Source organism: Onychostruthus taczanowskii, unplaced genomic scaffold (genome assembly GCF_017590055.1).
Source record: "Onychostruthus taczanowskii isolate IOZ18803 unplaced genomic scaffold, ASM1759005v1 scaffold46, whole genome shotgun sequence".
NCBI lineage: Eukaryota > Metazoa > Chordata > Aves > Passeriformes > Passeridae > Onychostruthus > Onychostruthus taczanowskii.
In genome coordinates, this window is record NW_024502125.1 from 3001135 (window position 1) to 3025023 (window position 23889).

General features: G+C 36.1%; 1 protein-coding gene across 1 annotated transcript in view; it reads right to left on the reverse strand.

Annotated features, from left to right (window-relative positions):
* The window catches only part of ADAMTS6 (ADAM metallopeptidase with thrombospondin type 1 motif 6), a 139413-nt gene that overhangs the window by 9631 nt on the left and 105893 nt on the right, over window positions 1-23889 (reverse strand). Inside the window, exons 15-22 of the mRNA XM_041414637.1 lie at window positions 22194-22296; window positions 21091-21224; window positions 19228-19351; window positions 18025-18105; window positions 15930-16093; window positions 14047-14185; window positions 4527-4656; window positions 779-983 (exon numbers count right to left, since the gene is read on the reverse strand). Of these exons, the coding sequence (XP_041270571.1) occupies window positions 779-983; window positions 4527-4656; window positions 14047-14185; window positions 15930-16093; window positions 18025-18105; window positions 19228-19351; window positions 21091-21224; window positions 22194-22296 (1080 nt within the window). The remainder of the gene's footprint in view (window positions 1-778; window positions 984-4526; window positions 4657-14046; window positions 14186-15929; window positions 16094-18024; window positions 18106-19227; window positions 19352-21090; window positions 21225-22193; window positions 22297-23889) is intronic.

Below are 23889 nucleotides of genomic sequence, written 5' to 3' on the forward strand. Positions count from 1 at the left end.
GTCCATAAGCAAATAAAGCAGTTCTATAATTGTTTTATTTGTAATATGCGTTGTTTTGAGTATGAAAAGAAAACCTCATATCTTGCATGCCAGAGAAAATTAGCAAGGTTTGCCATTGCTTTAAATGGGAGGAGTATTCAACTCCTCATTTTTTAAGTTCACTCTTGTTCTCCTTTACATGTTTCTGTCAGAAATTCATATAAACACACATATAAAAATGTTTATATTTATAGTACTATAAGGATTTTACTATATGATATTTCTGGAAACCAAAAAAAAAAAAAAAAAAAAAGGTAACTTTTCTCATTATATTAAAATGGTATCATCAGTCAAGACAGTCTGCCAAGCTACACAACTAAAATTCATACCAGAAAGAAGCCTGGTACTTTTTCACAATCCTGATTAATTATCACAACCAGAAGTTTAGCAGAGTCTGAATCTTTAAATTAGAATGATTTTGTTCAAAATCATTCCATGATCTTGCTACATAAAAGCCTAGACAGGATAACAGAGTAAAAAACTACTTTAGGTAACCAGTATGTGATACCTGTGGGAGAGAAGAAGCTAATTTAGGGTATAGTGACACTGCAGGTGACGGGCATTTTCATAAGAGGCAGGAAACAAAACAATGAGGCACCGGTCCCCTGGGAAATGTTCCTATTAACCCTTTACTTAGCAAGCCCTGACAGAAAACATTCAGTGTACTGTACTAACATTCAGTGGTCAGAGGTCCTGCCTCCGCTGTTACCAATGAGCTGACACAGTGAAATCTCCTCACCTCTGACCAGTCCAGAGCAACCCACTGCGGGGGGCAGGACTGGTTGTTGCAGGGCTCTTTTTCAACAGGCCGGTGTGTTAAACAGTTGGCAGCGTCCAGCGTCTCCTCCTCAGAAGGCCCAATCTTTCTGATGCAGAGAACTGTTCGTGAACGCATTCCTCCATCACAGGTCTTACTGCACTCTGACCAATCTCCTATAAACCATCTGGATAGAAAATGTTAGGAGGCTCAGTTAAATACATTTCAGAAACAGAGTTGATAACTACACAAACCAAGAATGCAAATAGTTTAAATCACTAAACTGAAGTAATTTTTAACAATACACACATTCATGGTGAAATAAAGTAGAAATTAATGGGTCTTTTTACTAAATATTTTAATTTATGCCTCACTGCAATCATATCTTCCAAAAATAACACTGCTTCGTATTTTTCGAGAGCAGCAATTTCCATCATAGCCTGTAATAGTTAGAAAGGAGTGTTTGAGCCTGACAAAACTGAAGCTGTTTATGTAGGTTTGTACTGGACTTGCCTGAAATAATTTCTGTGAAAGTGGTTTGCAACTGGAAATGTTTGGGAATCATTGCTGAGAGTTACATCACAAGTTAAAAGTCAAGATGTTTACCTATTTAGTATCATTACAATAAAATAATTTGATCTCAAAATTGGGCTTTTTGAGAGTTAATTCTCATCTGATTACAAGACATTTGTAAACTCTTTAATAAAAGGCTACACTGAAATGTAAAATATTCTCATTTTTTAAACTAAAGCAAACACTAGTTAGACATGAATTCATCTCATGAAAAAATTCATCTCAACAAGCTCCTTTATAATTTAAAGAATTGCACTATAGGTGGTAGAGGGAACTTCTTAGTGTTTCTGCATACGTAGTAGAAATCAAGAATTGTAAATAATATTAGATTGCTTTGTGCTGCTGCAGAGATTAAAGCGGCTATTAATCTGGCTGCGATGTTATGTATTTCTACTTATGAATGGCTAATGCAGCTCAATTAAATAGAAATATCTCTCCATATTGATGAGCACATTTGGTCTTTGGTATTTGATATGTTGATTAGTTACTCGCCTGAGTCACCCTTGCAAAGGATGAAGCTGAAATCTAGTATGCTATCACATGCTGCCAAAATGTCAAAAATGCCAGGCATGTCAGTCATTGTGGATATTCCTGGAGCTACCTCATAAGAAATCTTTTCTCAAGCTGCTGTCAAAAAAAAAGTGCTGCTATCCTCTTCTGTGTTACATTATGTGTAATATATCCTAACATGAAACTAGATTGATGCAGAGATGGAAACAATTATGTGATATTCTGTCATTACTTTGCCAGCAAAAGGAGTTAATTTGCCACCAAAAAAAATCTCATGCTTTTACCACAATAGGGAGAATCTGAAGCTCTTCAGAACTTTCAAGAGGCTGCAGAGTTAATTTTTAATTGATATTATAATTTACTCAAGTAACTTTGCTCTCAGGTACCTTTAATATTTATACTGTATGAGAAGACAGCACTACTGATAATTCATAGAAATATAAGAGCATTTTCTTGAAATCTGAAACGTAAGAGTTACTTATTGTAATAACAAACAAAGTACTGAAAACAAACATAGTCTTCTGCTGTTCAAAGACATCAAGTATAATGTAACTGGCATTCATTTAGAAAGGGTATAATTTTCATTGGTTTTGGTATGCACCAAGAGTAGAATTGTGCTAATTAAAAAGGGAAATTTTTGGCCAGTCCATGTAAACACAAAGTTTTACTGCATGATAAAACTTTCTGTCAAAACAGTATAACTTCTTTGGATAACTATCTGTTATTTGAACAGCCTCCTCCTAGACCACTTACAGAACCAGGAATTTAGAACCTTTCCTTAGTTTGACACTTAGTATTCACTCTGGGGGGAACATTAGAATAGAGGCAGACATGGGTTGAATTGCTCTGATATGTTGAAGTAGATGCTAGTTAATACACTCTACCCATTTTCTGAATATTGATGTCTTGACTTTTGTCATGCTAATCACCTGTTGTACTGGATGGGGAGTCCAAAAGCTTCCCACTTTGTGGGCTGGGTTTTCTTAGTTTGTGGGGTATTTTTAAGTAGTGTCAGTGAAAAAAAAAAAAAAAACACCCAAAAAAATCCCAACAAAACACCAAACAAAACAATGCAGCAAAAAGACGCCCAAAGTTACACTAGTATGGAATAACATTGTTAACATTACTTTTTAAAATGCTAATTTGCAATAGTTAAGCCACACGAAGGGATTGGAATGTGTTTGGTAAAAAGGAGCTGATGAAACATGACTGCTTTTCAAGTCCTGCTCTCAGGTGCACATATTTGGTGCACTCAGAGCCATGCCAAACAGTGTTGTCTAAACAAAGGACAAAGGCATACCCCTCCAGGATAACCATATATTTACACACAGACTGTGGGGACAATTATTTCAACCTAATTTAGACCTGTCTGACACAGCTAGTTCACACTCAAAGGTAACAGCGGTGCAGTGGCTTCATTTGGCTTTATGCCAAATGTGTGTTATGGGACACAGGAGCATGAAGAGTAAAGGACACTGCTCTGCCATCCTGCAACCAGGCACCAGGCCAGGGAAGCAGCTAATACTCTGGGAAGAGACTGACTTCAGTTGGAAACTCATTGACCTGCTGCAATTTAATGCACAATCATCTTCTTTTATTCTTCACAGTGTCCTTCATGCTACAATTTAGCAGTTTCTAAGAGGCATTTACAGGCGACCACAGTATTGTGCAGTATCTGTATTTAATTAGCATTAATGTTTTTCATATCCATTTGGAATGCAGTTACAGGTTATCACCAAAGTCAAACTAACCAGAGCTTGGGAATCAATAAACTGTTGTATCTGTTCTACCCTTTCCAGAAGTTTTATTTATCTTAAAGCATAAGGAAAGCTGTTGTCACATGTTGATACTATTTTCTAGTACAAAATATCACAACTGTTTCTAAACAGGTTCTTGTATTAAGATTAAGCTATGCTTTGTGTCCTTGCCAAACTTCATTTTTGATTAAATGAGCTGCTGGGTTATCAATATTATTAATATTAACATGATCATATAAATTATCAATACATAGCATACAACTATCTTTAAAAATAAATCTAAACAGAATCTAAGCACCTAATCCTAAAGGCACACAGCATTACTCATCAACACTGAATATGCTAGAGAAAAAGTTTGACAAAACTATTGCCAGGAAATGGTTTGGTCCTCTTAGAGGTTTCTGTATTTGCCACTTCTCATGTGAACACTTCAACACAAATGTTAATATAACATACTTTAAAATATGGCAAATGTTTCAGATGCAATATTAATAACTAGGGTAAAGTTAAGTCTCACCTCAACATTTTTTTATCATTGTTGCCTTAAGAATGGTCCCCAGTTCTACTCTGTGCACTACTCACTGCATATGACACTTATATCCTAAGAAAGTCTTTTGCTAGATTCTATTTACTTACAGTGTTTGGTGTAGTTCAAACATCAGTATTGCTCCACAGTCAAGCAGAGATCCTCTATGCATTTTTGGGAGCTCATTTTAGAGGAACAAGAAACTAAAAACCAAACCCAAATACCCTTTCTGATAAGGCAGGACATGAATACTAGATGAGACTCTTGGTTAACAGGTACCTTGGTTAACAGGATTTATTACAGATTATGAAGACTTATCTTTCTATGCAAAACCAATGTCCATCTTAAGTGATTAATGACTTACTCAGGTGGGCAAGGCTCAGTGTTGCAGGCTCTTTGGTTTTCTGGAGGCTTACTGTCAGGGTCACAGTAATTGTTTTGTACAATGGAGCTGTCATCCAGCCTTTTACACACCACCTCTTGTTTCTGGACACCTTGGGATGAAATGAAAGATCATTCATTAATCATTCTTGCTCTTCTAATTTTTGAGTATAATTGTATTTCACCTATTTATTATTTGTTCTACCATCCCACTTCATTTGGCCAAAGTCTACAGCAGTGAGAGTTTAAATTGACTGAATGTCCCCTAGCCACAATAATTTTTTAATTTTCCTTCAATTTTAGGCTATCCCACTCAGAGAGGAATTTAAGATTCTGTTGTTTTCTAAATATATATATATATATATATATATATATTTACTATAGAAGTTTGTTTTTATTTGTATATTGCACAAAATTTATTTGTATATTACATTCTCTGTCTGCCATCCTCTCCTAGAAAAGACATTTAAATTTCCAAAGAAAACATCACCAAATAGAATGTGGTCACACTTCAATGCAGAATTAATGTTTATGTGCTCTGATTTAAAGAAAACTAGCAATACTGGGAAACAGTGTTGCGTTTTCATATATTATCCTACAACTTTTATTATTTCATTATATTTTTATTATTTTTTAGATAAAATAATAGAACTATAATTCTTTCTGAAAGAGGGAGTTTGTCTCCACACTCATTTTGCCTGGCACTTCCAGCTCCTCTTTCATTGTTAACCATCAACAGAGTAATTTGGAATTGATCATTACTGGCAAAACATGGAATATCACTACCAAGGCAGCATTATAAGGTAGTTTATTAAGTATATTTTCTGAAGATTTTTTTTTTAAAGCACTAAAGAACCACTGATATGATGACAGCATATTGTTGCAATACACACTGCCTTCCTTCTCTCTTAAAAACATGCTGTAAGATGGTTATTAGAATTTTTAAAGCGTGTATTTGCAATTCATGTGCAATTTTTATCGAACATGCATAGTTATAAAACTAGAATAATGACATTGTTTGTACTTAAAAGCTTCAAAAAGTCCTGTACCTTTCTTCAAAAGAGAAGCAATTATTTAACTTATTCCAAAATATGAAATGCATATAATTAAATGGAGATTAAAACCTCGTGGCTTCAAATATCCTTACAGCCATCTCTTCATTTTAAGACATGCATAGAATCATAGAATGATTTGGTTGCAAGGGACCTTAAGGATCATAGAGTTGAAAAACCCAGGCTGTGGGCAGAGACCCTTCCACTTGACCAGGCTGCTCAAAGACCCATCCAGCCTGGCCTTGAACACTACTAGGACTGGGGCATCCACTTCACTGGAGAACTTGTTCTGTGCCTCACCAACCACACAGTAAGGAATTCTTTCCTAATATCTAATCTAAGCCTGCTGGCTTTCCATTTGAAGCCATTCCCACTTGTCCTGTCACTAAATGCTCTTTAAAAAAGTTCCTCTCCCTCTTTTTTGCAGGCTCTCTTTGGATCCCCGATGCCTGCAATTAGGTCACACCTAAGCTGTCTCTTTTTCAGGCTGAACAAACCCGATTCTCTCAGCCTTCCCTTGTAGGAGGAAATAATATCCTCCTTTGGCTCTTGAAAAATAAGTGAAAGATCTAAATATATGAGAAGCTGTGACAAGATTCACCTTGAATACTATAATCAACACAAAAACTGCCAACAGAAGACAATAATTTAAAACAGGCCTGACAACTGAAGTAGGAATATTTCTAGCAATTTTCACCTCACATCTCACCACAATAAGAAATTGTATTTAACAGCCCTAGAAAAACAGCAATGCCAGTAATGTGGCACTGCTAGCTGATATACAATTCATGTTGAGTTCTGACTAATCATTTATCCTTTCTATCACAAACTCCCTTAGTTCTCTTGGTTGAATAGGCTGAATGTGGACTTCATAATGATATTTTCCTCAAATATATTTAGTTCAAAATAATTTACACACACTTTAGAATTCATCATTGTAATAATGCATACCATTCTCACAAATGTACTTATCGGATAGCATTGATATTAATGTTATATTTTTGCTGCATTTCTTACTGGCATTTCTTACTCAGATACATTTCCTTCTCTAATTTGGCTAAAAATTGGCACTCCTAACAAATTCATTTTTGAGGAATTTTGTAATAAGAAAATGTTCTAAACTTCTATGATTGCAAAGTATCACTCAGCTTTAAAAAAATTTGCAAGTGTGTTATTAACTGAATGCTGTTCAGGTAGCATATCACCTGTAAGACAGTACTCACCCTATTCACTTACAGTGAAGAATCTGTAATTGATGCAAGGAGGTACATTAATCCATTTTTTAAAAGTTCTGCACCATCTTGTCACACAGTATATAAAATTTACATAATTGCTGTCTAATTTTAATATTATTTATTTAAAACCTCAGATAAAAAAAACAGATAATAACTTTTAAGACAAGAAAAATAAGGGAAAAAGCTAGAAGTGCTGTTTTTATCCAGACAATAGATACAACTTGGTTATGCCCCATATTGACAAATTATTTTTAAATTATTAACTCTACCCTGATTATATGGTCTTTTTTAAAAGTAATCTAAAAAGCACAAATAAACATGTTCATTTAAATACTGGGGGGAATAATTATGAGCAGTTAGACGCATTTTGCTTTCAAATCTACAGATTTTTAGTTTATAATAAAAGACATAAAATGTCCTCACGACTGGTCAATGCAATCCTAAGAGAAAACAAAACTCCATGGTTTAATGACCATAATCTCCTGAGAACTGAAATGCTTTTCAGATTTCAATTCACAAATAGTCTGCATGACTTTCAGCAGCCAAATTTTAAATTACATGGAGCACATTTTATTCTTGAATTAAAATTGCAGGCATGTAAATGCTGTATCTATTTTTAAAAGCAATCCCAAAAATTGTGGCTTGTGATTGCAACAGTTAATTATAAAGAAGCCAGTACCAATACATAGTGAAGCTTGCATCTCTAAAACTAGTGCATGCTGGTTAACCCAGACATACTTTCTGAGCTCACTCATCAGATCACAAGATACTCATCTCAGAGCCAAACTTATATTTTCTTTGATGAGGAAAAGTATGTTTTATTTGCCTAAAGATAGTTTCATAATTCGTCTGAGAGCATGAAAGAAAAACATAGTAGGCATCACTCTAGATGAGTTTTGAGCAACAAAGAAAACTGAACAGCAATCAATTTACTTATGATAGTAATAGTATGCTGACTATTTTATAAAAAAATCCATTAATATCTGAGATATTTAATCCATCTGGAGATGAACTCTAATAGATTGAATGAAATCCTAACCAATTCTTAGGACTACTGGCAAATTCCAGATAACAAATGGTGTCATTCGTTGCCATAATTAAACATTAAAGAAATTTAAAAGGCAGTAGGTAGTTATTCGAGTTATTTTTAAATGCATAAAATAAAAAAAAATAAAGACTTAGTTCTTTTGCTAGCTTTTTTGAAACAATACCACCAGAAGAAGTTCATTGCCTTATTAAGAATACGTGTGGATCTGAACAGAGTAATACACTTTTTCTTGGGAAGTAACAAGATATAAGGAAGGACATGTCTGGGCGTTAATAAACTATAATTATGTGATCTACAATTGATATAACTGCCCTTTCCTTTCACTTTATAGAATTTTCATTGTATTGTTTCAGTTCCTATTTCTACATATTTTATTTTTTATTTTCTCTGTGTTTCTCATTAAATAATATTCAGGTCCTTAAAGAAAATCTTCTGGTTTTGCCATTATTTTTTTTTTACTTCCCTGTATTCTCTACTTTCCCACTCCTCTCTCTATAGATAACTTAGCACTGTACATTGCAGTATGCTCTGGCATTGCTTTCATATTGTCTTGTCCAAGTGTGCCACTGGCTATAAAGACCTACCTATATGAGATAATAACAAACTTTTCTTCTGAAAACCTTTACCTCAGAATAGAAGAATTTTTACTGTACTTTAAGGAAAAAAGGGAATTAATATGAAGGATATATGTAGATCAGCTTTACATTTTAATGTAATATATTTATATTTATATCCATATCCATATTTATATCCATACTTATATCCATATTTATGTTTATTTATAATGTATTTTTTTCCCAGAAAAAAAAAAACTAGCTGAGACACTATAAATTTATATTGTAAAGGAAAAATTTTCAATACAGAAAATATAGGTTCTAGTGTACAAAAAGAAGAGCTGCAGTTCTGGATCCCCACACCTAAGAAAAATACTGATATTAAAAAACCGTGAAATTATATTCTCGTCCTAGATATGAGCATAGGAATCCTACATAAATAACACTTGTCTGTCATCAAACATGCCTTTTTAACTATCTGGTATATCTGAAGATCCTCTTTTAAGGAAAAAAATGAAAATATCAAAATATATCTCAGACTTCGGAGATTTGGTTCCTTCTTGATTCCATGTATAGTGAGCATCAAGGTCAGTGGCAGAAAAACTATGTGTACCTTCTCCTTTAACATAAGTGATGCTACAAAATACACAGTTTACCATCTCTCATAGAATGGGTCAGGTTGGAAGGGACCACAGTGGGTCATTAGGCTCAAATTCCCTGCTCAAGCAGGGTCATCCTGGAGCAGATAGCACAGGATTGTGTCCAAACACTTCTTGAATATCTGCAATGAGGGAGAATCTACAACCTCTCTGGGCAACCTGTTCCAGTGCACGGTCACCTGCACAGTAAAGAACTTCTTCCTCACGTCCCGCTGGAACTTCCTGGGCATCAGTTTATGCCTCTTGTTCCACTGCTTCTTGTTCCATTGATTGGTGTCACTGAGAAGGGCCTAGATCCATCCTTTTGTCAGCGTCTTCCAGCAGCTCCGTGCCTCTGTTGTCCTGAGGAGCCCAGAACTGCACACAGCACTCCAGGTGAGGCCTCACCAGGGCTGAGCAGAGGGGCAGGATCGCCTCCCTCCCTCCACTGCCCTGCTGGCAGTGCTCTTCCCAATGTCCCCAGGATGCCATTGGCCTTCTTGGCTACCAGGACATGCTGCTGGCTCATGGACAGCTTGTTGTCCACCAGGACCCCCAGGTCCTTCTCCACAGAGCTGCTCTCCAGCAGGTCAGCCCCAGGCTGTGCTGCTGCCTGGGGTTGTTCCTCCCCAGGAGCAGGGGAGGAACAACCCCCTGCATTTGCCCTTGCTGAATTTCAGATGGTTCTTCTTTGTCCATCTCTCTCCAACTTGTCGAAGTTCTTCTGAAGAGCTGCACAGCACTCCAGGGTATTTGCCACTACTCCCAGCTCTGTGCCCTCAATGAACTTGCTGAGGAGGCATTTGCCCTTCAAGCCATTGATGAATAAGCTAAATAAAACTGGGCCCAGTGTTGAACCTTGGGTGACACCACCAGTGCCAGGCCTCCAAGTAGACCCTCTGCCACCGATTATGACCCTCATCGGCTGTTCAAGTCCACACCTCTTGAGTTAGCCTACGTTGTGAAAGGGTATTGAAAGCCTCGCTGAAGTTGAGGCAGACAATACCCACTGCTGTCCCCTCATCCATCCAGGTAGCTCTTTCATTGTAGAAGGCAATCAAACACTTGCCCACTTTTAGTGAACTCATGCTGACTACTCCTGATCACCTTCTTGTCTTCCACACGGACAGAGAAGGCCTCCAGAGTCCAGAGATGGCACCAGAAGGTGCTCCATCACCTTCCCAGGGATTCTGGTCCATAGTTCCCTAGGTCATATTTCTTGCCCATTTTGAAGACTGGGATAACAATTCCTTTCTTCCAGTCCTCAGCATCTCTCCTGATCTTCATGATATTTCAAAGGTGATCATGAACAGCCTCGTTACAGTGTGCACCAGCTCTCTCATCACTCATGGATCCATTCCAGCAGGGCCCATGGACTAGGGTCTGTCTCGTTGTTTCAGACCAAATCCTCCTTCCCTAAGAAAGTGTCTGTCTCCCAACATTCCTTCACTCTGGTCTCCTCAGTCAGGGATCCCTGAGGCCTGGCCTTGCCAGTGAAGACTGATGCAAAGGCACTCAGTAACTCTGCCCTCTCATCTTCCCCTCTTACCAGGGTCCCATCTCCACTTAATAATGAGCCCACATCATATTTTTTGTTTTCTTTTGTTACTGATGTATTTGAAAATACCCTTTTTATTATGCTTGACATTCTTAGCCAAGTTTAAGTCTAGCTGGGCACTGGCCTTTTCAGTCTCATTTGCGTTTACCCTGATCACCTCTCTATATTCACTCCAGGCGGCCTGACCCTTCTTCCATCTCCTGTGTATTTCCTGCTTATACTTGAGTAATGACAGTAGCTTTCATCCATCCATCCATCCATCCATCCATCCATCCATCCATCCATCCATCCATCCACAGAGATCTCTTGCCCCACTGGCCCAATTTCTTTCTCATTGTGAGGCATTGTTCCTGAGCCTGGAGTGAGTGAGTCCACCCTTCTGGACCCCTATTCCCTGCAGGGCCTGTTCCCATGGGAGTCATCCAAAAAGATCCCTAATGAGGTTAGTTAGCTCTCCTGAAGTTCATGGCTATAATCTTTCTTGCTGTCCCACTACCTCCTACTTCAATACAGAATTCTACATTCTCATGGTCACTACAGCCAAGACTGCCTGTCATACAAGATTTTCTTCCACTTTTTTGAGGCAATATAAATATGTAAACGGTTTCTTCATGAGCTCTAATTTACCTCCTAGATCATTCCATTGAGAATACAGAGGGACAAGAGGTATAATGCCTGCTGTGAAGAGCCCATTGACTTCAGGTGCCTGGGTGAGTTTTCATGAGATGATGAAATTCCTTGAATGCTTCAGGAGTCAGAAATTCCACAGAGCTATACATACAATAATGAACTCATAATGAGCAAGTAAGAGTGTAATATATGCTTTGAGCTGCTCAATACCATGAGAGAGGAGTCAGGAATGGAATCCAGAGCTCTGGCATTGTATTAAACTGTCATAAACAGGAAACCTGTCTTCTCCTTCCTATGATTCCACTTACTATGCTCTTCCTATTCTTCAAAGTTAAGACAGGACCTAGAAGAGAGGTCCTGTTTCAAACATTAAAGCATTTTTTATTCTTCTGATGTGACTATTCAGCACAGCAGAGATGAACATAATATAGAAGTCCAACGCAAAAGACAGCATGTTACTATTCAGTCAAAGATTATAGGTTTCTCCCAGCTTGCTCTTAGCTCATTCCTTGACTCCTGACTGCTCTAGTCACCAAGATAAGGCATACTAGCAGGTCTAGGAAGAGCTGGATACAGAGGATTGCTCTTAAAACACTATGAAGAAGAAACAGCACAAAAAATCAACACTTCTGCAACATAAAGTACTCCAAAACTGTCTAAACTTTGCACTGCCACAATGTCTTTATGCTCTGCTTCATGGCATTCAACATATATGCTCAAGTTCATTTTAGTTACTACATCAAGTAATACCCATGTTTTAACAGTCACTAAGCAATTAAGAAATGCAGCAGTCATTAAGCAATGCAGATACAGGTAAACTGATTTAGAAAGAGCTAGACTTAAGCAGTGCACAGTGGACATAAGGCAGCCTGCTAATATGGTACCTGGTCAAGTCTCTGCTTAATAGAATATTTACATTAGCTAAATTTTCCCGTTAAAGGCTCTCCCTTTTCTTTCTCCTGACTCAGTTCCTCTTTAGGATTGGGTCTTCTTTTGGCATAAGGTGAAATGCATTTCATAACCTGACAGAAATAGCAGGAGAAGGTTCTTTCATGGAGAAAGTAGATACAAGTTTAAACATGATATAGCTACAATGAAATATATGTTTATGCGTAGAGTGCTCAGTGAAAATAAATGACTACAATATATCCTTTCATTAAACTGAAAGAGAGGAGAGAAAATGCCTGGTTTGACCACCATAAGCTACCAAAGAAAATCTCTCCTCCACCTCCTCTGAGTTTAAATTAATAAATATATGCCACTTTAAGGGATGACAAATCTTCCCTTGAAATCTAATTAATTACATCCAAATTTTTTAATCTTGACAAGTGCCTACTCCTTCAGAGCCAATTTTTTTTTCCACTGTGTTTTGTTCAAATGTGTGAAATGACAATGACCTTCATAACAGGATATCTCCATGGCTAAAGTCTTGTGTCTACCTAAATCAATGGGAGTTTTCCCAGAACTTCAGAAAGATCATTAGCACATTACCATCACAAAAAATAGGATCTGACAACACTTTTAAAGTTCTGATAACTGGAACTTAATGAGCTAGACACTCCTCTTCTTTATACTTCTCCTTTAAATTGTTTTTTTTTTCACTGCCACACTTACTGTTACTAAAATTGTATTTAAAAATCAATCTGTCACCCAGCAATCCAACAAACAAATAATAAAAATATTGGAGAAAGTTGGCATCCTTAATTTTGTTTCATGACTCTCTCTAATGGCACAGAAAATAATTTATGCTATTCTTTGTGTATTATGTATGGCTAGGCTGTATTTTAAACTGCATACAACTAGTAACAGCCACAGCAACTTCCAGCAGAAAGGTGAGGCGTGATGAATACCTCCCACAGACAGAAAAAAACCAAGAAAGCAACAAGTATTTGGTCCCAAGGTTCCTTAAAAAAAAATATGGTGTCTTCTTCTTGATAAGAGCTGTCCATGGTGCCGTAGAAACTGAAATTCTGAGATGCATTTAAAGCACTCTCCCATATCTTCTGGAACAGAGGTATGTTGGGGAGATGATCCATTCAGTCTCCAGAGAGAAGAAAGATACTGTTCACACAGCACTTCTACTCACCAGTTCTTGCAGCAGCAATGGTGTTGGCTTTGAAGGAAGCCAACTGTCCTGCTCTCCCAGCCAGAGGTAAAGAATTGCATTGGTGGCCACTAGAGGGAGGATTAGGAATATAGTAAGTTGTCGGCAAAAGCCACCCATGATGAACCACATGGGACAACCTACAAATCCCCCGCTGCTGCCCAAGGGCAACAATTCTCAGATACTGCTACGGGTTGGCAAGCAAAATCCAATTGTTATCATCTTCTACAGAGGAGCTGCCAGTGTGCATCCTAAACTTTGGTGGCTGGAGGATAGGAGGGCTGACTAGGATTGTGTGAAGGACACCTACAAACACACAAAGACACATCTCTTTATTTACAGATGTCTATTTTGCCTTCTTGTTTTTAATCTCCTTACTTAAAACTTCTGATATCCTTTATCAACAAAGCTTCTGGGAAAAACAAACATACCAGCCTCAAGAGAGTCTCAGAAGTATCAGCAGAGAGAGAGACACTGTGCCAAGACATGCTGTATTTAACAAAAAGATCTGAATACATTAAAGGTACTTGAAAACAACAAAATCCACTGTGATTAAAATAAATGTTCATTAAGATCTGAGGCATACCTGAAAGAAATGTTTTCAATTAGTCACCTAGATATTTATACAGTGAAGTGTATCTTCCAATTCAGTTTACCCTGCAGCTCGACTGTCTGGTATCTTACCTCCTGCACAAGTGGCAGAACATTCTGACCAAGGCAGATGATTCCATGCAAAGCCAACCTCATTGTCTCCACTGCCAGTGCGAGAGATCGGAACATTGAATTTATATTTTATCCCCAAATTCTGTTCCTGCAGCAGAATCTGTAGTTGAAAACAACTGGTTATACCATTAAAGCAGGCAAGCAGAGAGCAAACACAGGGACATTTATTCCAGGAATGTATTGTATTCTGCTGAATGGGAAGAAAGTAATAAAGGAAGTCATGGTAGTTCTTTCTAGATACTCCCCAAAAGAATCTGTACCAGCTTTTAAAACATATACAAAAGAAAAATATTATTGTCCAAGGTGAGGTTTATCCTTTTTTTCTCCCTTAACACAACTTTATTATTTCTGTCAGTTCCTTATTCCTGAAAAAATTTCATAATTTTGCTAGTTTCATAAATTTTATAAATTTTGCTAGTTTGCAGAAAATTAATGTCTTCATGGAAATTAACTTGAGAGCTGAATAATTATGGAGTTCAAAGTTGGAAAAGCACATTACTGTAGAAAGATGCAGCAGTTCTAACTGAAGTCTTGTGAGGAGTACAGTCCACATAGTTTTGAAACTATCTCTTCCCTTGTTAGCACTTTTAGTGACTACAGTACAGTGCATTACTTCTAGTAATAATAGTAACACCAACAGACTGTTGCCGAGGCCGTTGTTTTCCCCTAATGCAACAGCCAACAGCTTAAGGTGTGATTGGTGGAATCACATCTGTGATTGCTTTAAAAGAATAACAAAGCTCTCACTGTAACCACATCACTGCAGGCAACACAGACAAAAGTGCAACAATGACCAGGAGTTTTTGCCTAGCCTTGCTGTTGAACTGCACTTCTACAGATTACCAACACTAGTCTTTGACTCTCAAACTTTTTTTTCATTGCTAATAGCACAAAATCAAGTTAGATACAGCACCCACCCTAGAGCTAATTTTCATGCATTTCTACTTTCTCTTACACTTTGCAGAGGCACATTTGCCTATCTCCACATGGCAAAAGAGCAGAGAACTTTCAGAAAGACAGTCTGTGACACAGACTGAATGAAAAAGGCACTATAATTGTGTAATTTATTCTGTATAGACTGTCTAGCTTATGCACAGATACAGAAGAAAAAAAGATTACTAAGGTGTTTGAAAATGCTGCCTAAAATGTGGATATCCATGCAACAATTATTCTCTACAAAATTATCCTATCTGGCTCAAGCAATCACTGAACTGCAAATCCGGCAGCTGACAGAATACACTGGGAAAATAGCAACTTGTTCTCATACTCCTCCTCAACATGGTAGTGAAGCAGCAGGTTCACCATTGCCTGTTGTCAGAGATGGCACCAGGATCCTGGTCATATCTTCTGCTGCATTCTCATACTCTATAAAATCTTTTAAGAGCAACGTATGTCACAGTGACATAATTTAACATGGGTCATACCACTATACTCATTCTGTGGTAAGGCTATAAATAAATGTCTCACTCAGGCCAGGCTTAAAACTATGGAAATATACAGAACTGTCAGGGACTGTGAAGTGTCAGCAGTATGCAGAGATACGATACATGGCCCATTCACAATTTTCGCTACCATTACTGTGAACCACATTTAAAGAGATGTGGGGTTTTTTTCTGTGAGTTTTCCTGGTGCTCTTCTGACTTTATCCCCATTTCATCACAATGTTTGCCAGTCAGTTTTGAAATGTAAGAAACATGTGTTAAAACACCCACACAAAGTCGCAGCTAAAAAAGCTGTATACTGTTTGTAAACTCAACCTATTATAATTTAATTCATGGCATTGTCCTTTCTCAGAACATAAATACATATTACAAATTTCAGAAAAACATTTATTGTAACTTTACCATGACTATGAGGTTTTCTGAAGTAGGGCCTAGTGCTTCCAAAGACTCAGGTTCATCTGTTGGCCTCTTGTAATGGAAAGCTGTTCCAGCAACATCAAACTTTCTTGGCCAGTCAATAGTCCAGGCACCATTAATATAGTAGTCATCCTCTTCAGATTTTAAAGCTTAAAAAAAAATACAAGCCACCTAAAAATTGGAAGCAGCATTTATAATGGAGAAGCCATTGTAAATTAATCTACTAATCTGCTAGAAGTATGTGAGCTTCAGCTCTATATCACTGTTTTTTCAAGCTATATAAAGCTTTTTCTTTAGCTCTGGTGAAAATATCCCTCATGTAAATCAATAATTTTGCCTATGCAATAATCTTCAATGTGCAGATTATTTTGTAGCTTTCAACATGCAGATGCTACATGAAATGAACCAGAATGCCTCATGCAACTTGAACTACGACATGAGATACATGCACATCTGAAATGCATAATGTATTACCAACCTCATCTTTATATTAAGAGACTGGGGCATGGAAAAGGTATCACAGACCAGAGGAAATGTGCAGAGGAAAAGAAAGAAGGAACATTAAGTCTGACATATGGTACCAGTCAGCTGTTGTTTTGTTGCCTATGTCCACTAGTTCTTTTTTGCCTTATTAAAGCACAAATACAAGATATTTCTACTACAAACTGAAATATTAGCTACTTAATCTGATAAGATATTTTATCCTCCTTAATTTGCAGCCTTGAAACATGAAAGTTCTGTAGACAAAACAGAAGTTTCATACCTAATCAACCATTAGGATGGGCAAGCACATCTTATTCAGGGATTTGAATTTGATATTTTGTTAATAATATTACATTACGTTCCTAAATATGAAACGGACATCATATTTTAAAGTGAATATTCAGTTAATTAAATATTGACTTCTTGATTTAAGGTGAAGATTACCAAGTTTTACATATTTTATTTTTTTATTTATTTTAAGTACATCATGGTTCTAAAGGAAAAATTATGGTTGGAGCCCCATAGTCGAAGAGCATGTTGTTATTCATTGAGACAAATAACTGATTATACTGGATAGGGGAAAATTTCACATCATAATGCTAAGGAGTAAGACAACTTCAGTTTTCCAACATTTTACTCTCAACTACCTGTGTGTGGACAGTTGGTTTACCTTAAACAGTTAGGGAAAATGCCTCAGTGATGCTTAAGTTGTCTAAAACAGATCAGAGAGCATTCATGTGAAAAGGAGATAGTGAGAGAGGCATTACTGTTCTACTGGTGACAATGACATTCAGCAGAAATTAGTAACCATTTCCATTAGCACCATAAGGTCTGAAAACTAAAATACTAAATATAGATACTTAAACTAATATACATCCAGAAGCAAAGCAGTTAATTTTTTATCAGCCTGCCAAAGAAAAATGCATTTCGTTTTCTACGTACATTTACCCAATGTCAGTTATGCACAGGTGAAGGCCACAGCTGCGACCAGCAGTCTAATTATTACATGACAATAACTATGCAGTGGCATAATGCTAGTAGCGTATGAGACAGAAATAACAAGTTCAGGTTCCTAATCAAATCATTTATGAGAACCTGAAATGCAGGGAGCCCACAGAAAATTATCATAAGAGGAATATAAAGCCAGCTGTCACCCTGGATCAAGCCATTTAAGGGAAGGTAACAGCACAACTAATTATGCAGTTTTTTCTGCAGCTCTGAACACAGACAGTTTTGTTGCTGCTGGGTTATCTGTTGGAGAAATCAGTTAAAATATTGTAGCATTTGTGCAGCTGCAGAAATGGGCTTTTGACCAATTTTGTTACATAACTAGGAGTGATACTGGTGAAAAAACGATCAGCCAAATCAAGGTGAGAGAGGATAGGAGATAGCTGAGCGAACTGAATTGTCTAACTGCACTCCAAACTTGAGGTCATGGATTTCAAATTAACTCCATTCCAGTTTAAGGAAATATGGGACGTTTGCTGTGAGTTAGGTTGAAAGTCTGAGTTTGAATAAAGGAGCCAGTGTGACAACTACAGAGGAAGAGGGGTTTATTTTTTTGGTATTTTAGAATCACATTAAAGAATGCCCTTACCAATGTAGTTTTTTGACATTGCCACTTCTCTTATTTCAATGTGCACAGAACCTCTTGGAATTTGAATCACTTCCATATATCCTGTAAGAAAAAGATTATTTAAGAAAAATTTTATTTAGGAAGGAAAACTGTCTAAACTTCGTACAAAAATTTTTAACTGACAGCAAGAACTTAAGTATTCAGAAATTCCTTTTTTTAAGTGCTAATAAAGTATTTTCAACAGTGTATCTTAAGTAATTAAGACATTTAGAAATGTCTTCAGGAACATAGGACAATTCAAGTGTTAGAGGACTTCAGTCAATCATTTAGTCCGACTTCCTGCTACAAGCAAGAACAGCTAAGAGATCAGATTGAGTTACTCAGAACTTTTAGCTGCTGGGTCATGAAAAACTCCAAAAATGGAAACTGTACAATCTTTCTAGGAAATCTGATCCACTCCTAGACTGTCGTCCTGAGGAAATAGTTTTTTCTTCTGTTTGGTTAATCACCTTCCTTCTACCCGTTTATAGCTACTGTCTTGTCTCCCACCATGTATCCACCAGTGCAGTGCCTGGCTTCGTTGTCTCCATTACCTCCTCATAGTATTGGAGGGCTCATAACAGATCCCCATAAACCAGGGGATTCTCCAGGCTGAGCAAGCCCAGTTCTCTCAACCTCTCCTCACAGAGGGTCAAGTGTTCCAGACCCCCATAATCTTTCTGGTCCTCCACTGGACAGAGCTAACTGCAGTACTTCACTCCTTTTCCTGAATTATGGAGTCCAAAATCTGCTAACACTAAGACTACAAGATTAATATTTTTTTGAGCTAAGTTTTAAAATAATAGCCTATATATATTTCCTGAATTCTTAATATTATGAACTTCTGAGATTTTTCTGTATTCTTTCTATTCTAAAATTTCATGCATGACTACCAGATTCTACCATACACAGTAAAATAATATACTACATTACTCTTAATATACCACCATAACTAAATAATTACAAAAAACTTCACCAACAGGCCTAAGCAAGCATTCAGTAATTAAACACATTGTTGTATTCAGGATAAATCCAAACTAATACATAAAACCAAGAAACAATAGGAAAACAGAGTCAAAGTGAATGACCAGCAGCAATGCCACACTGGGAAAGAAGGCAGCATTGGTATGTGCTAAAGAGTGGTCTAAAAGCATTGTGTGACAGAATGGACACACATGTACATACCTCCTCTGGGCAATGAACCATTGAAGAAACCTTCAATGGCTTCACACGTACTCCCATCTCCTCCACAAACACGGCATCTGTCTTCCTTAGCATCAGACCCCAAAATATTATCGCAACCTACATGCTGATAAGAACAGATAAGAAGAAATATTTTTACAGGATGATGGTCATGCACCATTATTACTAAAGTTTCTTTGAAGTGTTTCTCTCAAGTTTGAGATATTCAGTTCTTATTTTTATCTACCCTATTGTTGATAACCAGTACTTTAAGTGGGTTTTCACTTGACAATGAAAGGAGATAAAAAAGGAGAAGAATTTGCATTTTGGGTTGTTATTAAATCTTTATTAATAAGAACTTTGCATTTCTACTGTGACTTCTAGGAAGGTATTTCTCAGTGTTTTGCTATTATAACTATCATATAATTATATAATAAATGATTACTGATGTTGTTATTTGATATTACAACAGCTTCGTGCCAACTATATTGCTTTTTTAAGGTCAAGATTTGCTGTGTGATCCTTAAACATCTAGACAGCATAAGTAGTATTCTAAGGCATTACAGCTTGATAGACCATATTTCCACATGCTGCAGGAGAAACTTGCATTTGTATAGGTATGAATGTAGAGTGTAAATAACTTCACAGTAAGAATAAATGCAGGATGAAACATAGTGAAAAGCTGAATTGCATGCTGAATTAGATGAAAAAACATTAAAATAAATGAAAATAGAGACAGGACCTTTGGGAAAAGAAAAAAAATTAGGATGAAAAAGATAGGTTGTAAACAGAATAAAGACTGCAGCTTGCCAATATTTTTCTAGGACTCATACAAAGAAGAAGGTAGCTACTTAATTGTCTAGTTGTCTTTGTTTCCTGTCTAGCACTATTATTTGTCATCTTGTAAACAGGTAATACACACATTATAAGAAAAGTTAAAATATATTCAATAACTGACAAAATATTATTTTAACTCTTTACATTTCAACTTACTGATTCACTAAGATGACAGAAACCAAACTTTCTTCACAGTTCATTCTCAACTTGAGATACTTTTTATTGGTTTACTAAAATATGGCAAAACTTTTGATCTCACTATGTCATTAAATAAACATGTATCTTCAGCCCCCCATTTAGCAAAGCACTTCAGCATTAAGTTAAGCTTTAGTTATGTCAGTGGTTTTGTTGAAATCAAATAATTTTTAGTCACCAGTGCTATTCAAATATCTAGACCTAAGTACATAATTAAATGTTTTGCTAAAGTGAGGAATAAGTGGAATGTTAATAAACAAAAAAATGGCACAGAACCCCAATCCTATTGAAATTCTTCTAATGCAGTTCTATAGGAATCCTACAAGATAATCAGATTTTTAGTAAATGGCAAATACGTACATTGTTATACGTTTTTTACTAGAACCACAGGGCAATAGTGATGACTTTCTGTTTCAATTACATTAACAGCATGATTTTTTGCAACAGGATGAACTAGTTAAAGATATTAATATGTTCACATTTAGTGTTTTTCAGCCAGAGAGATGTTCTAACTGAAAGGATGGAACAGGCCTTGGAAGAGTGCAAGGAGCCTGTTCATCTCCTGTTGCCATTTTCATGAACTTTTTAACAGAAACCATAAAGCAAGAAAAAAGATTAAATGGCAGATTCAGTCTCTGAAAAGTTACTGAAATTCAAACTATTTGTCTATTTTATGCAATATCTTTTTTAACTTTCTCTCTCAATCATACACTTTTATTAACAACTTGACCTGTCAACACTCCCTTTCATGTAACATACAAGTATCTTAACTAAATATAGGTAACAGCAGACACAACAAAGAAATCCGTAGGTACTTTATAAAATGTTTGTAACCTTGCATTCTCCATTGATACAGATATCCAGTGAATCAGCATTGCACTGAGTCCCATCTATTACTGCAGGAGCACGCTCAGTGTAAAAATTATACCCTTCAGCCAAGCAGTTTAATGCACATGGTTTAACCCCACCTGCACAACAAAATCAAATGAAAGGGGAAAAAAAATTAACCTTACAAATTTAAGGTTTAGTTAAAAATATTATACACAAACAGATCTGCAATTTACAGTCTTATCTCATACCTTACATATACAAGGTATACTCTTTATTTAACTACCCCTTAATGCTTTCTCTACTTGACACTTCTCTTTTGCAAAAAGGAGTTGTATGTTATTTCACACAGTAAGATATGACAAGGTTGGCTGGGTCCATAATGCTAGTACAATCCTAATGATTATTAAACAATTTAAAACAAGGATACTACTTCACTATTTCAAAAGGAAGAACAGCAACAAAATACACTACAGCTCACACCACATGATCGTGATGACCTTTCTTAAGCTTTGAATCTAAAAACCTGTTTGTTAAACCATTTAGGCTGTTAAGCTAAAAATCACTGGTAAATCATTTTATTCAAGTCAATAAAGTATAAAAACCACAAGTTATATCTCCCAGCTTTAGAACAGGAAAAAAGTATTAAATTATGATATTATAAATAATGCAATTATTGAAGTAGTCTTTAGAGGCTCCTATAAATGCTTTTACTTCTTTCTCATTTTCCTGACTTTAATAAAGGCAAACTTATTGTCAGATTACTTAACATGAAACTCATCATTGCAGCATAAAAGGTACTTGCAGATCACTTATGGAATATCTAACTCCAGTACAGGTGCAGGTGGAGAATGGCTCCATATTTTTAAAGTGGAGTCTCTACAATGATGATTGATGACTCACCTTCAGACCAAAACAAAATCTACTAGAATAAAGAAATTTTGGTCTTCAGTAACACTTGCAGCAACTGACAAAAGTATAAGCTTAAAAATCTTAGCTCATGATATTTTTGTCAAAACGTTATATTTACAAACATTACCCTCTATACAACATTTATATAATTTCAAAATCTTCACTTATGATAATGGTTTTGCAATGCTAACCATTACCTCCAGTGTAGGGTTTCCAGTTATAATACTTTCCCCGGAAAGGCATATTGTCAAAATCCGCACACTGCTTCTCTCTAAAATCACGAGCCCCTGAAGGACATGGCTAAAAAAATAACACAAAATAGTTAATTTATTCCAAATATAAACATGAAAAGAAATGCTTAGAAGCTTACACTGCAAACACAATCATGCAAGCGATTAGAAGGTTTTGTCTTGTGGCTCTGACTCTGAAATTTCCTTTATTACTTTACAGTTGAAGTGTCCATTTGCAACCTCAGGCTGGCATGAAATAGCCGAAGTAATTTAAAGAAAGGTAAGTGTTACATAACAGATTCCATAAAACTGGAAAATCAGAATCCTATCCTGTCAAACTATGTGTCATAATCAATCCATCAGCTACTTTCTTATAAACACATTTAAAACAGCTGGGAAAAAAATTTGGTCAGAGCTGTAGGTTCACTTATACTGTACTAAGCAGCTGTACTGAGACACGTTATTAAGACATCAAGGAAAAAACCCATTTTCTATAGAACTATATCACTCCTGCTTACTTGTAGCCTTGACAAAAGTATTTTTGAAGGCTGAGAAAGAGAATAGATAGCATGTCTGGCTCTGATTACCAGCCTCCATGCGTCAAGAAATAAAAACTTTCATTTAAATTTTCATTGCTTTGCATTAGCAATTACAAAACCATGAAGTAACTTTTTTACTTGGAATGAGGGTAGATTTAAATAAAATTAATCTTGGAAAGAATTATAGGAAAAATATAATTCTTTGCTATTTATAACCTACTACATCAGCAGATTCAAAGTAATCTTGAATATACCCTCATCTCATTAAACACTTATCAATGTTTAAGTACCTGCTGAAATTGAAATCATCATCAGAAAGTATTTAAAACACAGATTAAAATCCTGTTTAGAGTGATAGAGAAAAGTATTATTTTTGACAGACATTAGAGGTGTTAATAAACATTACTACTTTATGAGCAAGAGAAGAGTCCATTTTACGGCATTTTACTTGTCTTCCTGTACACCTAAGCCAGTTAGCTTTTCCCAGGAATCTGAAATGCCTTCAACTGAAATGCTTCTATTAACATGGATGCTAAAAATTTATCACACAATGTAAATATAAACATAACAATTATGATTCTCATTATACATTAATCAAGAATTCATGATAGCAAGCCCATTGCCATATTATTCAGGAGCTTTATTTTTTTTTCTGCTATTCTGAAGCAATATAAATTAAACAGTGAACATTAGATAGTACTTATATTTTTAATTTTCTCATTACCCCCTTATAATAAAAATACAATTTTAAACACAATGCATTAGCTGGTAAGAACAGAGTAATGCAATTACTTTTATTCAAAAATCCTTGAGATTATAACAATAAGAATTCAAAATAACTACATAAATTAAAAAAAAAATTAGGGTGTTTTTAATAGTAACCTAAACTAAATTTGCCTCTTTGCATCACATCTTCCAAGCAGTGGAAGGATCAGTCTTGACATCCCTCAAAGCTAGAGCCTGAATCTCTCAGGAACTGGTCCCTTCACCCTCCTTCAGTCCCATTTGCTCAGCTTCTAAACTACACAACTGGTATTTTAATTGCACTGAATTCTCCTTACAAGTTAAATAATGAAACCCTTTATCTAAATAGTTATACTAGGGCAAAATAATATAATATGAAG